We start from the raw sequence: 20,763 nt of genomic DNA on the forward strand, positions 1-20,763 counted from the left end.
CTCAGAAAATCTGTCTCATCTATAGGAACTATTAAGTAAGGTCTTATGTGCTAACTTACTCTAAGTGCATTCATTTACCCGAGAAAAGAAACAGACTTTCTGATTCTTTTCTCGGCTTGTCTCACGCCTGTCTCGTTTTTGCCAATAGAAAGATAAGAGAGTTTAAGAACAATAATAAAAATTGTGAAATATAATTTTAAATTTAGCGATTAGGCCTTTATGGTGAGGAGGTGTTCTTCTTTACCATGCAAAAAGGGTTGAGTTCTACATGATCCCATAACTAGATGAGCGCGGGATACGCGATCATCACAGAGAATCTTCCCGCAGGGCGGGCAGATTTTTAAATTGAAAATTATTTTTTCTACTGAATATTTGACTATTCAATTTTTGGCTGAAAAATTATCTTTGTTACTTTAAATTTCATGTACTTTTTGAAAATTCATCTTTTTGGCAGAAAAAAAATTTTCAAGTTGAAGATTAATAGAATTTTCAAGTTAAAGATTAATTAATTGGTGTTAAAAATTAATCACTTCTGTTTGAAATTTAACTATTCCGTTGGAAATTAATTTTTTAAATCAAATTAATGTTTTTAGCTGAAAATGTAATTATTCCATTTTTTGTTGAAAACTGATAGTTTTTACTTTAAAATTCAATGCAACTATATTAATTATATAAATTTAATTATTTAGTTAAAAATTTAACAACTTTTCTAAAAACTAGTCCTTTTTGGTATAAAATTGAACTATTTTGCTGGAAGAATTCAATTATTTTGTTTAGAATCTAATACTTCGGTGAAAATTTGACCTTTTTGGTTGAATTCAACTATTTTTGGTTCGAAATTAAAATCTATTTTTATTGAAATATCAACGAGCTTTATTAACTATTACATTTCTTGTTAACAATCTTTTTTTTTTTGTTTAAAAATATATTACTTTGCTAAAAAATAACTACTTTCTTTAAGCAATTCTAATCAATATTGTTTTAAAAAAATACTCTTTTATCTAGCTTCGAAACAGGTGCTTTTTTAATAAAAAAAATTAATTTCTATGCAAAAATAAGAATTTTGAACAAAATACTAACAATTTTAATTAAATAGATATATTTTTTACCACATTGAGTTGAGTCTTGAACAAAGAAATTTAATGTTCGGTTGAAAAAATGATTTTTTAACCTAAACCATTTATTTTTGTTATAAAAAGGACGAATTTTCAGCAAAATACATAAATTTTTAACCAAGTAGTTAAATTTTCTATAGAATTGTTAAATTTTTGGGTCAAAAATACGAATTTTCTACAGAACAATTGAAGTTGAAAAAAGTTAATTTTTAAACTAAACAGATTAATTTTTAACCAGACAGTTGCATTTTTAACCAAAAGGTGCAATTTTTATAGAAAAAAATGAATATTATACCAAAAAGATGAATTTCCATCAAAACAGATGAATTATCAACCGAAAAGTGTGACTTTTGGAAAAATTGTTCAATTTTCGAGAAAATAATTCACTTTTAAAACTCGTGGAAAATCTTAACATTTTGCCATGCTCCCCCCAAAATGTAAGTTAAGTATACATATTATATATATACATACACACACGCGCACCTATAATTGAAGAAAATTTAATATATTTTTTTTTAATGTAAAATTTTGATTGTTTTTGGTACTCACGTTGATCGGCCAGTGATCCTCTGTCTGCCTGGAGTGTTTGGACAACAAGAGCATGACCCACCATGCCAAGAAATATTGTGAGCGGTTCATTGTAGACTCGATACTTTGGATATAAACCGTAAAGGCCGTACTGCAGGCGTTCGTTCATAAAATGTTTGCTTAGCAGCACTGCCGTCTCGTGCATCTAAAAAATAATTTTTTCAGGATACAAATTTTCTACGAAACAATGAATTTAAAAAAAAAAAGTTAATTTTCAAGCTAAACAGATCAATTCTTAACCAGACAATTGCATTTTTAACCAAAAGATGCAATTTTTACGGAATAAAATGAATTCGGCGATTCGGCGGAAAATTTCAAATTCCCGATCATTTCCCGGTTTTTCCTTGTCAAGTTTTTCAATTTTCCCGTTCAAGTTCAATTTTCAAACAAAGTGATGAATTTTCAAATAAAATTATGAATCTTCAACTGGAATAGTTAAATTTTAAACCAAAAAGATGAGATTTCAACTAAAATGATGAATATTTAGCTGTAAAACTTGAATTTTAAAAAATAAACATGAATTTTCAAACAAAAAGATTAATTCTCAAACAAAAAAGAATAATTAAAAAAAAATCAATTCAATTTTTAATTAAAGACAAATTTTCAACTAAATAATTAAAATTTTAAATTAAAAAATAATAATTTTCAACCTAAAATGGAATAGTAACATTTTTAGTTACACATATCTTCAACTAAAATAGTTGAATTTTCAAACAAAAAATTAATATTTAATCAAGAAGACGAATTTTAAACCACAATTATGGAATTCTCAATTGAAATAAGTTAAATTTTCAGTTAAAAAAATTACTTTTGACAAAAAAAGCTATATTAAAAAAACAGTTACATTTTCAAACAAAGACATGAATTTTCAAATAAAAGTGTAAATATTTAACTGGAATAGTTGAATTTTAAACGAGAAAAATCAGTTTTTAACTGCAATGATGAATTTTTAACTAGAATTATTCAATTTTTCTCAACAAAAAAAAACAATTCTCAATCAAGAAGATGAATACAATACAAAATCAAGTTACATTTTCAGTTAAATTAAAAATAATTATCAACGAAAAACCAAATAATTTTATTTCTAATCTAAAAGATGAATTTTTTTACTAAAATTATCAATTTTTAACTGAATTACTTAAATTTTTAACCGAAAAGAAGAATTTTTAAACAAGAAGATTAACTTTAAAAAAAAAATATAATTTTATACCCAAAAAAATTGATTATTAAACAAAATACGTGAATTTTTAATAAAATAGTTGAGTTTTTGATAAAAAGGACAAATTTTTATCCAAATTGTTGAATTTTTAACTATAAAAGATCAATTTTCAACTAAACTGATGTATTTTCAACTAAAATTATGAATCTTTAACTGAAATAGTAGTTTAATTTTATGCCAAAATGATAAATTTTCAACAATAACGATTAATTTTCTACAGAAAAAAAACTAAGAGTTTCCACAAATTAAATAAATTTTCAAACTAATAAATTTTAAATTAAAATGATGGATCTTCAACCAAACAAATACATTTTTAACAAAAGAGTTTAACTTTTAACCAAATAATGTTATTACCAATCTAAAAGATCAATTTTCAACCAAAATGATAAATATTTAACTGGAATACTTAAATTTTTAACCGAAAAAAACGAATTTTCAAACAATAAGATTAACTTGAAAAAGAAGATAATTTTATCCCAAAAAACCGTGTTTTAAACAAAATAGGTGAACTTTCAACGAAACACTTGAATTTTTAATAAAAAGGACAAATTTTCATCCAAACTGTTGAATTTTTAACTAGAAATGGGACAGTTAAAATTTCAGTAAAAGAAATTAATTTTCAACGAAACTGATGAAGTTTCAACTGAAATGATGAATCTTCAACTGAAATAGTAGTTTAATTTCATGCCAAAAAGATAAATTTTCAATATTAAAGACTAGTTTTGTACAAAAAAAAAACACAACAAAAAAACACGAATTTTCCATAAATTAAATCAATTTTCAAACAAATGAATTTTAAATTAAAATGATCAATTTTCAACCAAAACAATTAATTTTAAACAAAAAAAGTTTAACTTTTAACCAAGTAGTTGAATTCTCAACTAAAAAAAGATGAATTCGCAACAAACAATATAGAAAAACTGATATTATTATTCAGAAATACTTCTTTGAAATAATACTTCTACTCTAAGAACTACTTGAAGTACTTTCTTTATCTAAATTTTAGCAGAGGGAACTTGTAAATTGTCACCAATTCTGACTTGGAAGAGGGATTTTTTAAATTCCTTTCTTCTAAATTCGAACTAAAATTCGGAAAAAATTCCAGTTCCATATAAAAATTCCCTGTTCCAAGTGAAATTATATTTCTGTACCGAAACTCCTCCTCCTAAAATGAAAACGATAATTATTTTCTAAAATTCCCTGTTCCAAGCCAGTATAAATTAGGAATAAATAAAACGTGATAAATCAATTTTTGAAAACAAAAAAAAATCGAGAAAATGATCTCACATAGCCACAACTTTGCAAAAGGTATTTCTCATAATGAAAAAATAAATAAAATCCTTATAAGAAACCAAAATTATTAAAATAATGAAAAGTTGAATTTTGCTACGACCAGAAGTAAATTCCCGATTTTTTCCCGGTAAATAAATTTCCCGATTCCCCGGTCAAGTATGATTAATTACGTATTCGATGATTTTGGTTTAAGGATCTTAAAATATTACAGAATTTAAGAAAGGCACATACTTCTTGACGAGCAAGCAACCTCTGCTCAGTAGCATAACGTCTAATTTCATCTCTGATTTTCGAAGCCTGAATAGGAGGTGCAGTTTTTGGTCTTCCACTCAAAGCTCCCAACAAATCACGCCAAACATCAAGTGAAAGACTTTGACCCTCGCTCCCTCGCAAAATAACACTGAGAACTTCACCGTAGTGTTCCGGAAATTCGTGCAGCAAAACAAGTCGAAGATGATTGCGAAACAGCTACAGATAATTTAAGTTTAGATTTACCCATGGAAAAAGTACAGTTTAATTAAATAAAGAGCTTAACTTCTCAAAATTCTATCGAAGCAGGGAAAATAGGGGAATATTCAGGAAAATAGGACAATAATAGGAGAAGAAATTCTTTTAACTACAAATAATAATTTCCTCATTTCATTTTCAAAAAAACAGTTGAATTTTCAACAAAAAAATGTTAATTTTCTACTGAAAGAGATGAATTTTCAATGGAAGAGTTGAGTTTGTAAGATAGAAATTAGAATTTTTTAGAAAACAGTTGGCTTTCAAGCCCAAAAAGAGATATCTTCAATAATAATGTTAATTTTCAACCAAGAAAGGTGACTTTTTAACCAAACAGTTGAACTTTCAAGTATTAAAATTATCTAAAACTCTATAAAAAATGAGTTCAACAAAACAGTTAAATATTTGATCAATAAAGATCACTTTTAAACAAAAATAGTTGCATTTTTATCCAAATACTTGAATTTCCAACCTACATAAATGTATTTTCAATCAAACAGTTGAATTTTGAATTCAAAAAGAATACATTTTCAAACAAATATATAAATTTTCAACCAAGAAGCTCATTTTCAACCCAGAAAGACAAATTTTCAACAAAATAGCGAAATTTTTAACCTGAAAATACGAATTTTTAACTAAAAATTTCATTTGTTACAAAATAGTTAAATTTGCAAATGATAACGATCAATTTTCAAGTAAAAATATAATTATTAATAATTGATAATCAATATAAATATAATTTAAAAAAAAAAAGAAATTTTAACTAATTAGAATCTTTGATTTTCAATTTTTTTTACAAAAAAAAAATATTCAACCAAATATTAGAAAATGAACTAAACATGATCAATTTTTGACAAAAAACTCAATAAATAATGATAAGTAAATTTACAAGCAAAAAAGAAAACAAATTTTCAGGAAAATGGTTCAATCTTCAACCAATAAAATGAATCTTTAAGAAAGAAGTGCAACGTTCCCCTGAGTAGTCAATTTTTCAACCAAAACAGTTGAATTTTCAAAGAAAAATAGAGTAGTTTAATTTTCAGTTCAGTAAAATAATGTTCAACCAAAAAAAAATGAATTTTCAACAAAATAATGAAATCTTTAACTAATAAACCGAAAATTTTAAAAATTATTTAAACAAATTTTTAATAAAGTAGTGGAATTGTATTCCAAATAGTTTCATTTTCAGCCAAGGACTTTTTTACGAAAAAAATGAATTTTTAATCTAAAAGGACGAAATTTCTCTCTAAAAAGATTAATGTTCAACAAAACAGTAAAAATTTTGAACAATAAAGATTACTTTTAAACTAAAATAGTTACATTTTCAAGAAAATATTTAAATTTTCAAACCAATAGATGAATTTTCAACCAATAAACACAAATTTTCATCAACACAGTTGAACTTTTTAGCCACAAAAACGCATTTTATATGAAAAAAGTTGAATTTTCAACCTGAAAACATGAATTTTTAACAGAAAAGTTCGTTTTTGACCAAATTGATGAATTTTGCACTTAAATTATCAATTGTCAACCAAAAATGTAATAGTTTAATTTATAGTTAAAAAAATTGATCTTCAAACACAAAAAAATAAATTTTCAACAAAATAGTTAAATTTTTAACCAAGCAAGAATAATCAACTAATAAAATACATTTTTAATGTAAAAACGATTCATTTTTAACGAAAAATTAATAAATAACCATAACTGAATTTTTAAGCAAAAAAATTTTTTTCTAACAAAATCGGTTCAATCTTCAACCAATAAAATGAATTTTGAACAAATAATTTAAACATTAGACTAAGAACTTGTACTTTAGAGAAAAAATTGTTTTTAACAACGTTGTTGAGTTTTCAACAAAATAATTAAATTTTTTAAAAAATAGTTGCATATTTAACAAAATACCTGAATTTTCAACCTACAAATATGTATTTTCAACCAAGTGGTTAAATTTTTAACTGATAAAGATAAATTATCAACTAAGTAGTTGAATTTTCCTATAAACAAGACAAATTTTTAACTTTCAAAGATGTATTTTCTACATAAAAGCGAAATGTTGAACAACAACCAAATTAATTATTAACCAAACAGTTGCATTTACAAGCAAACAGTTGAACATTCACGTAAAAGGGAGATTTTTCAACAAAATAGTCGAATTTTTAAGTCAATAGCTAATTTTTCAAACCAAAAAGCTTAATTTTTGTGAAAACAGCTGAACTTTTAACAAGAACTTTTCTACCAAAAAATATGAGTTTTCAAACAAAAGGGTGACTGTTTAACAAAACTGTGGAATTAAAAAAAAAATTAAATTTTCAACTAAAAATATGTATTCTGAACCAAATATTCACTAGTAAACTTTAAAATAAAAAAGAATTGACTTTAAACTTAAAATAATTTCTGTAAAAAGGGGGGAAAAAGAGGAGTTTTTCAAAAAGGGGGAAAAAGAGGGAAATAGAAGAAAAGAGAGTAAAATCTGAAATTATTACTGCAAACGGGAAAAATATCTGACCTCGTGTAGTATCTGCTTATCGTCCTCTGGATTTAATCCCATATTACACAGTGCCCTTGAGACTAGTTCTATAAACGTTGATCTTTCACTCAATCTCGGACGTCTATAATTCAGCCAACTTCCAACATCGAACTAGAAAATTTTAGTGATTAGTTAGGATAGTTTACTCAGGATGGCCATTAAAGAAAAAAATTCCCCGTTTTTTTCAGGTTCGCAAACATTTTCACGGTCAATAAAATTAAAAAATTCGAGCTCTAAAGCTCAAAATTTTTCCATTTGAAGTAATAAAAACTAGCAGCAAATTAAAGCACCCAAAGTGGAACTCTTGAAGTTTAAACTTTCAAAATTCAAGCTTAACAGTTTTTTAATTCAAACATTATTTCTCAATAATTTAATTTAATTAAATGCACTTAAACTGCCTAATAAAACATTTTTAACTTTTATAAATTGTAGAGTTTAAAGATGCAAATTCAGTTCAAAAAATATAAATCCACGTTATCATTTTCAATTATCTAAATTGAAGAAGATACCATTGAATTTAGAAATTTTCAAAATTATATCATTTTAAACCATTTGAAGCTAGAAATATTAAAAATTGAATTTTTAAAATTAAAATGACTTTTATTTTAAATAGTTTAACAATCCTTAAGATGCTTCCAAAATTATATTTCAAAATCTTGAAAAATCTACATGTTGTTTTACATTTTTTTTACATTTTACATTATTTTTGAAAAATTTTCAGAACTTCTAAACATCTTTTAAAATAATTCGAACTTTTCCTGCAATTTTTTCTTAAAATCTTCCACATTAATTTTCACAATTTTGTAAATCTTTCTAAATATTTTTAAATATTCTCTCGAAATAAATTTTTCCAAATAACAAATCACTGTCCATTATGCGATGGATCTTAAGGAAATGTTTTTTATTCTTTGAAAGCCTTTCACAATTCTTAAAAAGCTTCTAAATTTTTTGTTCGAAATCTGCAAAAATCCAGATTTTGTTTTAAATCAGGCCGGCTGTGGACTATTTGCACCCAAATTTCGGTACGAATATCCGCATTTCTTGGTACACGTAGACACTTCGTTTACATTGTTTGATATCATTTCAAATTTTTAAATAATTTTGAATTTTTTCAAAACTTCTCAAAATTTCTTCAATTTACTCAAATTCTGTTTTAAGAACAATAGATGTTCAATTTTTATTTATACATCAAAATTGAACAATTTGACTTCCATTTTTTTTAATATAACAATTAAAAATGTAGCGTTTAAAGTTTACTTTTTTAGGTTCGAATATTTGATTTATAATTATTGATTTTAAATTAACAGTCAGATATTTCTAAATATTAAGTAATTGTTCTTTTTCTTGATAAAAATATTTTCAAATGAATATTTAAAAAATGAAACATTTGAGACAATTTAGACAATTTTAGTGCACCACTTATTTATTCGTTATTTTCAAAGTGAACAAAAAAGATTGCAATCTTTAAAAATCACTATAATGAAATAAATTTTGTTTTCAAATTTTTTTATAACAACTTTAATTAAGTCTTTTAATATCAGTTAAAAATTCATGTTAGTAGTAATTTGCTTTAAAAAAAAAAGTTGCATTGTATATTTTCGACAATTATTTTCAGAGTGATCAAAAAATATTGCGATTTAAACAAAAAATTTAATCAATTAAAAATGATTCCAAATTTTTTAATTTTTTAATCAATGTAGTAATAATTTATTTGAAAAAATATTTTATCGCATATTTCCGATAACATTTTCACTCTATACATCTCGCTGAAATTTAAAATTGTGCTTATAGTGCAAAACCCTTTTTTGTCAATTATTTTCAGAGTTAATACAAAATATTGCGATTTAAAAAAATTGTAATGAATTAAAAATGTTTAACATTTTTGTTGACTATATCTTTAATTCATTATTTCATTAATATTCTTGTAAATACATGTTGCAAATAATTTGCGTTTGAAAAAATAGTTTAGTTGCATATTTTACTCATTATCTCTTGATAATTTTTTTTTAAATTTATAGTATAATACTTATTTGTTAATTATTTAAAAAGTGAACAAGAAAGACTGGGATCTTTAAAAACAATTTTAACGAATTAAAAAAATTGCAAATTTTTTGATAACGCCTTTAATGAATTAATTTATTAATATTATTAAAAATTCAAGTTACCAATAATTTTCGTTAACACAATTGTTTAATTGCACATTTTTATTCGTGATCTCGCTGAAATTAAAAAATTTTGTTATAGTGCAACACTTTTTGTCAATTATTTTCAGAGCGAAAAAAATATTGCTATCTTTAAAAAAATTGTAATTATTTAAAAATGGTTCCAAATTTTTTGACAACTTTAATTAATTATTTTATTCATGTCAATTGAAAATTCAAAATGCTATTAATTTGCATTAAAAAACAATGTTTAATTGCATAGTTTCGATCAACTTTTTACTTTACATATCTCGATGAAATCTAAAAATGTTCTTATAGTGCAGTACTTTTTTTCAATTTTCTTATGAAAGAAGTTTGCAAGTAAACCGGGAATTTCACAAATTCGTGAAATGTTGTTCTTTTTCTAATTATAAATACGAATTTTTTTGAATTTGTTTGCTTTATGATTAATTTTTTGTCAATTAATTTTAAAGTGCACGAAAAAGATTGTGATCTTTAAAAACAATTCTAATGAATTTAAAATGTTAAAAAATTTTTGACTACACCTTTAAATAATTATTTTATTCATATTATTAAAAATTCAAGTTAACAATAATTTGCGTTAAAATAATTGTCAATTGCATATTGTTACTCATATACTCGCTGAAATAAAAAAATTGTCTTATAGTGCAACACTTTTTCTCAATTATTTTCAAAGTGAACACAAAATATTGCGATCTGTAAAAACAATTGTCGTGACTTTAAACTGTTTAAAAATTCTTTTATAAATATTGCAATAAATTGCAAAATTCTATGCACAAATTGCATGCCTTTAATTTATGTATTTGCATTGTTATGTATTGAAAAAACAAAAAAATGCATTAAAAACTTGACACTTTTTATAAATATAAAAGGAAGAACTAAGTTGTAAGTGACAATACGAGCAGCTGTAATTAGTGATACAAAAAAATTCATAAAAACATCTAATTTAATATCAGGAAAATTGAATATAAAGGTGAGTATTTTGAAAACAGTTTGAATTGTATTCATATTTTTATATTGTTTATTTTGCTAATGTAATTAATTAACTTTGTAAACAATTGCATTTGTTGCAAATTTTAAACATTGATTAATAATATTACTTGACTAATAATACTAGTAATAATAATATTTAAACATTAATAATTAGTCTTATAATGTACTTTTTCACTTTAATTCATCTATACATTTCGGCTTTCTAAAAAATATATATCTATATATAATTTATTTATAATCAGGGTAGCGATTTAAACGGGAAACCGGGAAAAACCTGGAATTGAGTTAAAACCGAGAATTTACTTCTGATCGTAGCAAAATTCAAGTTCTCAATATTTTAGTAATTTTTGTCAATTTAGAAAAGTTATTTTTACTTTATCTGCGGTTGCAGGGAATATAAGTGAAAATAATTACGTTTTTATTTTAGGAAAGGGAGTTTCGGTAAAGTAATACAATTTCCGTTGGGAAAAGGAATTTTTGACATGGAACGGGAATTTTTTAAAAGAATTTACAGTAGGATTTAGAAGAGAGGAGTTTAAAAAATCCCTGTTTCAAGTCAAATTTCTTCACAATTGCAAAATTCCTTTTTTTCGAAATTAAAAAAAAGAGAGTGCTTTAATTAATTTTTAGAGTAGAAGTAGTATTTCAAAAAGTAAATATTCCGAAATTTTAATATAATTTTTTTAAACATTTTTCGTTCGGAATTTACCTTTTTTTTGAAAATGCAACTACTTGCGGTTGAAAGCTGAACTCTTTTGTTGAAAATTAATTTTATTGTTGGAAGATTCATCATATTAATTGAAAATTCGTATCGCTTTCAAAATATAAATAGTTCCTTTAAAGTCACTTTTTAACTAAAAAATTAACTATTTCAGTAGAAAATATAATTATTTCGGGTGGAAAATTAACCTTTTCTAGTTCAAAGTTTAACAATTTGGATGTAAATTTGTCTTTCTGCATTGAAAATTCATTTATTTCGTTGACAATTCACATATGTTGTTAAAAAATCGACTTTTTTTGTAGAAAATCAGTTTTTTCTTTGAAAGTTAATCTCTTTATTTAAAAATTCTTCTTTTTGGTTAAAAATTTAAGTATTCCAGTTAAATACTTATCATTTTCGATTAAAAGTAATCTTTTAGTTTAGAAATAAATTTACTTGGTTGAAAATCAAACTCGTGTGTTGAAAATTATTATTTTTTAAATTTAGAATTATCATTTTGATTAAAAATTAGTTTCTTGGGTTGAAAAATGAGCTATTTGCTGTTATAGTATGACATACAGCCCGGAGCTACACATTTCAATCCTATGATTTCGCACTAATAATTTAAAAACAACGTTCAACACAATAAATAATTTACTCGGCTACAAGTTCTTATTATTTAAATGATCAATTTTACACATTGTTCTCATATAAATCACTTTCAATAGAATATTTAACATTTTCTCACTCCTTTTTTTTATTTCAGAAGAAGGAACTTTTAAATTGTAACGAATTTTGACTTGCAACAGGGATTTTTAAATTTTTTTCTCCTAAATCCAAGTTTCTATTATTTTAAATTCCCGTTTTTTGTCCGAAGGGAAATTTTATTTCTTTACCAACTCCTTTTTATAAATTAAAACCATTAATTATTTTCACGTATATGTCCTGAAAATGTGGATAAAGTAAAAATTAATTTCATTCCCGGTTATTTCCCGTTTTTTCTCAGTCTTTCTGATTATAAATAAATTATGTATAAATATATATTTTTAGAGGGCGGAAATGTCTAGATGAATTAATAAAAAAGTATATTATAAGGCGAATTATCAGTGTTTAAATATTATTATTACTATTATTGTTATGAGTCAACTTATATTATCAATCAATGCTTAAAATTTGCAACAAATGCAATTGTTTATAAAGTTGATTAATTACATTAGCAAGATAAACAATATAAAAATATGAATACAATTCAAACTCTTTTAAAAATACTCACCTTTATATTCAGTTTTTCTGATATTAAATTACATGTTTTCATGAATTTTTTTGGATTACTAATTACAGCTGCTCTTATTGTCATTGAAAACTTTGTTCTTCCTTTCATATTCATAAAAAGTATCAAGTTTTTAATAAATTTTTGTGTTTTTTCAATAAATAATAATGCAAAGACACAAATTAAAGGCATGTAATTTGTACATAGAATGTTTCAAATTATTTCAATATTTATAAAAGAATTTTTAAACAGTTTAAAGTGATGACAATTGTTTTTACAGATCGCAATATTTTGTGTTCACTCTGAAAATAATTGACAAAGAGTTTTGCACTACAAGACCATTTTTTTATTTTAGCGAGGAACATGAGTAACAATATACAATTAACAATTATTTTAACGCAAATTATTGTTAACTTTAATTTTTAATAATATGAATAAAATAATTATTTAAAGGTGTAGTCAACAAAATTTTAACATTTTAAATTCATTACAATTGTTTTTAAAGATCTCAATCTTTTTCGTGCACTTTAAAAGTAATTGGCAAAAAAATTAATCATAAAGCAAATAAATTCAAAAAAATTCGAATTTATAATTAGAAAAAGAACAACATTTCACGAATTTGTGAAATTCCCGGTTTACTTGCAAACTTCTTGCATAAGAAAATAGCTAATCTCACCTTCGAAAGAAGAACAAAACACAAATCCACATTAGATCCTGTCGACAATTCAACCACGGTTTGGTACATTTGTAAAAATGTGGAGGCGCCACCGGCAACTGGAGTAAAATGAGGACCTAAAAGTCCACCGAGATTAGGTCGTTCCATTATTGCTTTAAGCAGCTCAGGACCCTGACTTTCCTCTCCATTGATAAACAGCTTAAAAGTGCAAAATATTGAATTAAAAATTGAAATTCTCATTGTATTTTACGTTTTTTCATAATATTTAACAATACCTGTCCTAATTTTTCTATGCAAGTTGTGAGAAGTTGTTTCGTTGGGGGACAAAGTGAAGCTTCCTCTGTATAAAATTGGACTAAATGATAAAATAACTTAACTCCACTGTCTTGAACTTTACGCAGAACTTCTGTATTTTCTGTCGTGCGGTTGACATTTATTTCGTGTTCGAGAAGTCTGCCAATCAAAAGGATTCTCGATTATATTTGTTTAAATTGTAAAATACAAAATATTTTCAAGTCATTAGAGAATTACTCACGCGATCAGATGATCGGCGATGACGCAGCCTTGAGTTACTTTGCTCGGAGGTGGTTGACTGGCTTTCACCAATAGATTTTCATACTCTGCCCTGTTTTGACTTATCATTTGATCCACTCCATCGCTCACTCGGGCCTCTGAAATCTAACGTTTTCCATAATATATAAAAGTTCAGGGTATTCTGGAAAATCCGGGAACTTAAAACTGGCCAGGGAATGTAAGAGAATTTTAGGTAAACCTGAAAGAGTGTGGGAATTTTCGATAAAGTAAAGTTTAAGTTTGAGGGCCATCCATAAATTACCTAACGCATTTTCCTGACCCCTCCCCCCCCCCCCTCCACACCAAACTTATAATTTTTTATATTTCTTTTTGGTTAAGAATTCATCTAGTGGTTAAATATTTTATTATTTTGTTGAAAATGCAACAGTTTTGTTAAAGAGTAATTATTTTTGGTTGAAAAATCAACTGCTTGTTAAAACTTTTATTTTTCATGATTACAATTCCACTATTTTGGTAAAAACTTCAACTTTTGGTTAAAAAGTAAAACTTTTTTGTTGATAATTCAAATGTTTTGTAGAAAGTTCGTACCTTTGTAATGAAAATTCAACATTTTGGATTAATTTTTTTTCCTTTATTGGCTGAAAATTCCTTCTTGGTTGAGAATTCAACTCTTTTGTTGAACATTAATCTGTTTTGGATGAGGATTGAAATATTGTGTTGAGAATTCATCTTTTTTGGTTGAATTCGACTATTTTTTCTTTTAAAAAAATATATTTTTTGGCTGAAAATGCAACTACTTGAAAATTGAACTAATTTAATAAAAAAGGCTTTTTTCTAGTTGAAAATTAATATTTTTAACTGGAAATTTAAGTATTTAAAGTATGCTTGAAATTTTATCTTCTCTAGTTGAAAATTCAAATATTTGGTTGAAAATTCAATCCTTTCATTAAAAAGTTAAATTTTAGTTGACAATTAATTTTTATTGTTAACAATTAAACTATTTTGATGAGAAAAACTGTTACTTGACTCATATTTTAATATTGATGATTTTCTTCTTTAAAATTATTTTTTGTTTTGTTAAAAGTTCATTTCTTTGGTACAAAATCTCACTATTTTTTTGAAAATTCATTTTCTATACTGACAATTTGTTCCACTGAGAATTTAAATTTTCTATTTTAAGTTAAAAATGTATATTTTAGTTGAAAAATAATTTCTTCGGTTAAAAATTTGATTTTGTTAAATTTGTTTATTAAAAATTTAATTTTTAATTTATATTTTAAGTTTTGTTATTTTGGTTGAAACTTTATCTTTTTTATTTGAAAGTTCCTCTTTTTTGGTTTAAGTTAAGAAATTTATATTTTTCAGTTTAAAAACCATTTGGTCAGTTTTAAAAATGGATTATTTTGTTCAAATTTTTTATAGCAAGTTCATTTTTTCAACTAAAAATTTAACTTCTATTTTTGGTTGATACTTTATCTGTTTCGTTAAAAAGTCAATTATTTTGTTGAAACTTCGTTTTCTTATATGATTTTTTGAAACTAATAATTTAACAATGCTAAAAATCTTCTTTTTAATTGGTAATTTAGTTAATTTAGTAGAAGATTAATATTTTTTGGTAGAATCATCCACTTTTTTGTAGAAAATTCGTTTGTTGTTGGCTTTAAAATTCAAAAGTATTTTAACTTAATTTCTTTGTTGACAATTCATATTCTCCTGTTAAAAACTAAACTGTTTTGTAGGCAATTCAAATTCTTGGCATGAAAATTGAACATATAGGATGAAATTTTGTTCTTTTTTGAAAATTCCTCTTCTTGGTGTGGAAATTAATATGTGCTGGTTGAGGATTCAATACTTTATATGAAAATTCGTATCTTTTGATTCATTTCAACTGTTTTTGAATGAAAATTAAAATATCTTTTGGTGCGAATATCAACTATTACACTTTCGCTAAGAATTAATTTTTTCGTTGTTGAAAATTCATCTCCGTCGTTGAAAATTTTGACTATTTTGTTGACAATTTAAATGTTCTATTTTAAGTTAAAAATGTATATTTTATTTAAAAAATCATTTCATTAGTTAAAAATGTAATTTGGTTAAATTCTTTAAATTAAAATTTTAAATATATTCTATTTTTAGTTAAAAATTTATCTTTTTTTACTTAAAAATTCCTTTTTGGAAAAATGATATTTTTTAGTGTAAAAAATATTTCTTTAGTTTTGAAATTTGACTATTTTGTTCAAATTTTTTTATAGGAAATTCATTTTTTTAACTAAAAAATTTAGCTATTGTATTTTTGTTTAAAACTTTATTTGTTTGGTTGAAAAATGAACTATTTTGTTGAAAATTAATTTTACATAGTTGACAATTAATTTTGTGAGCTCCAAATTCAACCTTTCCATTTTACGTTGAAAACTTACCAATTTAAGTTGAAACTATTTTATTTTTAGTTAAACATTCAAAAGTCTGGTTGAAAATTCGTCTTTCTTGGTAGAAAAGTAATCTTTTTAGTTGAAACTTCATCTTTGTGGTAGAAAAGTCAATTATTTTGTTGAAACTGCGTTCTCTTATAGGATTTTTTTTCAACTGATAATTTAACAATGCTAAAAATTGTTTTTTTTAGTTGAAAATTCAATTAATTTTGTAAAAGATTTATATTTTTTGGTAGAAATATTCACTTTTTTGTAAAAAATTCGCTTTTTTTAGCTTCAAAGTTTAAAAGTTGTTTTAACTTAACTTTGTTGTTAAAAATTCATATTTTCCTGTTGAAAACTCAACGGTTTTGTAGGCAATTCAAATTTTTGTCATGAAAATTGAACATATTGTGGATGAAGTTTTTTCTTTTTTGAAAATTCCTATTTTTGGTGTGGAAATTAATATGTGCTGGTTGATGATGCAAAATTTTATATGAGAAATCGTATCCTTTGGTTTAATTCCACTGTTTTTGAATTACAATTTAAACATGTTTTGGTGGGAATATGAACTATTACACTTTTCGCTAAGAATTCATTTTTTTGTTGTTAAAAATTCATCTCCGTCGTTGAAAGTTTTGACTATTTTGTTGAAAATTCCTTTTATATTAAAAAATTGATGTATTTTTCTAAATATTCGAATTTATTAGAAGAAAATTAATCTTTTTGTTTGAAAGTTCATCTTCTTTGTTGAAAAACCAACTATTTGGTTAAAAATGAATTCTATTTTGTTGAAAATGTCATATCTGTAAGCAGAAGCGGCGGAGCCCTATAGGGGCACAGGGGGCAATGCGCCCCTCAAAAATCACCCAGGGAGGCGCAAGGTATTGATTTGACCCCTCTGAAATCGAATGATTAAATTCATCGGATCGTTTGAATTTTTCCAGAAATGTATCTGAAATCTCTGTGAAATAATTGATGTTTTTGTGAAATCTTTTTAATGTAACCGATATCTTTGCCAAATATTTGAAATCTTTGGGATGTCATTGAACTCCTTGTCAAATATTTTAAAATTTGGTAAATTCTTTGAAATCTTTGAGAAATCATTGAAATTTTTGTCGAATATTTGAAACAATATTTGATAATATTTTTGAAATAATCGAAATCTTTGTGAAATTTTTTAAATCTATCCGAAATCTTATTGAAATATTTGAAATCTTTATCAAATCTGTCAAAAAATTTTAATTTTTGAAATCTTTGGGTAATCATTAAAGTTCGTGAAATCTTGTAAATCTATCAGAAATATTAACGAAATATTTGAAATCTTTGTAAAATCTTTGAAACTTTGGAAAATTATTGAAATCTGTATAAAATATTTAAAAAATTGTGTATATTTTTTAAATTGTTGAAATCTTTGCGAAATTATTGAATTCTTTGTGAAATCTTTCTAAAATCATTGAAATCTTTGTAAAAAATAACAAAATATTTATAAATCATTTGATGTTTGTGAAACTGTTTAAATCTTTGCGAAATATTGAAAATCTTTGAGAAATCATTGAAGTCCGTGAAATCTTGTAAATCTATCAGAAATATTTATGAAATATTTGAAATCTTTGTGAAATTTTTGGAAAATTATTGAAATCTTAATAAAATATTTAAGATATCTTATATATTTTTTAAATTGTTGAAATCTTTGGGAAATTATTGAAGTCATTGTGAAATCTTTCTAAAATCATTGAAATCTTTGTAAAATATTAAAAAATATTTATAAAACATTTCATAATGTTTGTGAAATTATTTAAATGTTTGCGAAATATTGAAAATCTTTGGGAAATCATTGAACTCCTTGTCAAATATTTGAAAATTTGGGAAATCATTTATACCTTCGTGAAATTTTAAAATCTATCCAAAATCTTTCTGAAATTTTTGCGAAATTTTAAAATGTTTGGGAAATCATTGAAATCTTTTTAAAATATGCAAAATATTTGTGAAATATTTAATTATGTAAAATTCTGTCAATCTTTGCGAAATATTTGAAATCTTCAGAAATTATTGAAATTATTGAAATCTTTGCGAAATCTTTTGGAAATCATTGATGTTGTTGTAAAATCGTTTAAATCTATGCCAAATCTTTGCAAGATATTTGAAACCTTTTATATATTTGGCAAATCATTGAAATCTTTCTGAAATATTTGGTGATACTTGTAAAATTATTGAAATCGTTGAGAAATCTTTGAAAAATATCGGCAATTTCTATGAAATAATTGAAGTCTTTGTGAAATTTTTAAAAATCTAACCGACATCTTTGCCCAATATTTGAAAACTTTGTAAAATCTTTTTAAACATTTTCTGAAATCTTCAGATATCTGCGAAATATTACATTTATTTTTTAAATATTTGGTAAAATTTATGAAATTATTGAGATCTTTGCGAAGTATTTGAAAACTGTGAAATCTTTGAGAAATCTTTGTAATCTTGGTAAAATCTTTGAGAAATCATTAAAGTCTTTGCATATCTTTTAAGCCTATCCGCAATCTTTGTGAAATATTTGAAAACTGTCAAATCTTTCTGAAATCTTTAAAAATCTTTGCGAAATATTTGGTAATATTTATGAAATTATTGATGTCTTTGTAAAATATTTAGTAATATGAATTTTATACCTGTATTTATTATTTACTATGTATAATTCACTTATTATTATTCATGCACAATTTGTGTTTAGTATAATATTATTATAGTATGTAGAAAGTGTCTCATTCAATATTATAAATTTATTCTCCTGCCCCCGCCTAGAGAAAAAAGGCTCCGCTGCTCCTGCCTCTAAGTTGTAATACATATGGATTTGCTACTTTTTTATACACGTTTTTCTTACATCAGATTAAATAAAAAAATCAATTAAAAAATGTAATTACACAATGTAAACATCTTGAGCAAATTTGTGGATTGTTATGAACAAAAGCCTTCAAGATAAATTTACTAAAAAAATATCTATCAAACTCTTACCTTAACTCTGATGACTGCAGCGCCCGCGCAATGTACAATCGGTGGAGTTCCTGACCTTGTACGCTTTTGACTCGAGGATGTCGTGTCACACAAAGCATGTAAAGTCACATGATTCTCGACCTCCTTATAAAGTATCGGAACCAATTCCAAAAAGCTGCAATCAACTGCCGTGTGTTCCGAAACCATGAGATTGAAAGTCTGAGCATAATCCAAAATTACTCTGAGGTGTGGTTTGATCAAATTAACAATCGAATCCGAATTATAAAGACTCTCTCTGAGAATAGGACTTATCACGGGATTGTTTCGACTTAAAACTGGAGGCGGTACTGGTTGCTCGTAGCTGTTGAGTCTTCGGAATATCCTCTGCTGAGGATCCGCTGGTTCCAAAGGAGTTGTTGGAGTTTGACTCGATTTTTTGCAGGACTCGTCAAGCTCTCGGAGAGTCAAGTGCTGCCACTCTTGTATTGCTTTCTGCTGACTTTGTTGTACCGAAAAATAATCGACATATTCGAGCCATGGATTCCTTTCGCCCTGGAGAAGTAGCATTAATTTTTGAGACATGTATTGTGGAGGCAAGGCTGGAAGGTAGAGTCCTGATTCCTGAAGCCTTGGCTCTTCTAGCCACAGTGTTAGGGTTTTGTAAAATTTTGCCATGTCGAGATAAAAAATACGTCTCTCGTCGGTTATCAACTTTCCACCGTCCAGATCGTTGTCAGACTTTATTTGAAAATGCTCGACAGTATCGTGCAGTCTTTTCTTGAGTTTCTTCAAATAGCTGAGATTTATCATCCCTTCGAAAAATTTCGCACCCATGCCGCCGTGATCGACTACCCTGTTAGTTAATAAGGAATTTTAGGATTTTTTTCAGTAGAATTGGAACATCAGAGCAGAGATCACTGTCTTCTATTCCCCTTTCTTCTATAATTCCTCCCGATTTTTCTATAAATCCCCTATAATCCATATATTTGATCATTTTTCCCTTTTTGTTAAGCTATGAATAATTTATCAAGAATTTAGGAAACTCACAACTTTTAATAAATAACCTACGGTAGAATGAAAGGGAAAACCAACCCGGGAGAACCGGGAGAAAGCCGGTTCCCAACTAGAAATCCTATCATTTTCAAAGTGTTTAGAATAATTAAACTTTTAGTAAAAAAACCTATCTTGTTCTTTTGAATGTCACTTGATACTACATATTATTTTTATTAATAATATATTTTTAGATTGATTTTTGGAGGTTTGGAATTTTAAATTTCAATATATTGTTGTTTCAAATTCAAATATTTAAAATTTGAGGACCATTTCGCTATTAAATATTTCGAAATTTTATATTAAAGGCTTTAATGGTCAGCTTTGAATTTAATAATTTTGGATGTAAATATAAAGCAATTTTTGATTGAAAAGCATGAAAGTGTAAATTTTCAAAAAATGAAATCATATAACAATACTGTTTTGTATTCTTTATCTTAATTTTTAACTTTATATTTAAGATCTCAAAAGTCTCCGGTTCTTAGTTTGAATTTTAAACAATAAAGTAATTTCAAATTAAAAAATATTTTATATTTGAAAATTTCTAGAATGAATGATAATTCTAAAGAAAAATTTAAAATAAAAAAAAAATTTTAATTCAGTTTAAAATGAAAAAAACAATTAAAATTATTCTACCTGAAATTGATGCATCAGTAAAAGGACACTTTCGGTAATTATAAGTGGTTACAATTTTAGATTTCTGAATTTTTATTAACAACAC

At 25.2% G+C, this 20,763-nt stretch overlaps 1 protein-coding gene across 2 annotated transcripts in view; it reads right to left on the reverse strand.

Moving 5' to 3' along the window:
* The window catches only part of LOC117171453 (ectopic P granules protein 5 homolog), a 73,278-nt gene that overhangs the window by 30,201 nt on the left and 22,314 nt on the right, over window positions 1-20,763 (reverse strand). For both annotated transcript variants that reach the window (XM_033358791.1, XM_033358790.1), the window contains 7 exons: window positions 19,014-19,845; window positions 13,604-13,746; window positions 13,344-13,521; window positions 13,069-13,266; window positions 7,226-7,357; window positions 4,447-4,683; window positions 1,665-1,848 (listed from right to left, as the gene is read on the reverse strand). In XM_033358791.1, the coding sequence (XP_033214682.1) occupies window positions 1,665-1,848; window positions 4,447-4,683; window positions 7,226-7,357; window positions 13,069-13,266; window positions 13,344-13,521; window positions 13,604-13,746; window positions 19,014-19,845 (1,904 nt within the window). The remainder of the gene's footprint in view (window positions 1-1,664; window positions 1,849-4,446; window positions 4,684-7,225; window positions 7,358-13,068; window positions 13,267-13,343; window positions 13,522-13,603; window positions 13,747-19,013; window positions 19,846-20,763) is intronic.

This window comes from Belonocnema kinseyi, chromosome 4 (assembly GCF_010883055.1).
Source record: "Belonocnema kinseyi isolate 2016_QV_RU_SX_M_011 chromosome 4, B_treatae_v1, whole genome shotgun sequence".
In the NCBI taxonomy this organism is placed as follows: Eukaryota; Metazoa; Arthropoda; class Insecta; order Hymenoptera; family Cynipidae; genus Belonocnema; species Belonocnema kinseyi.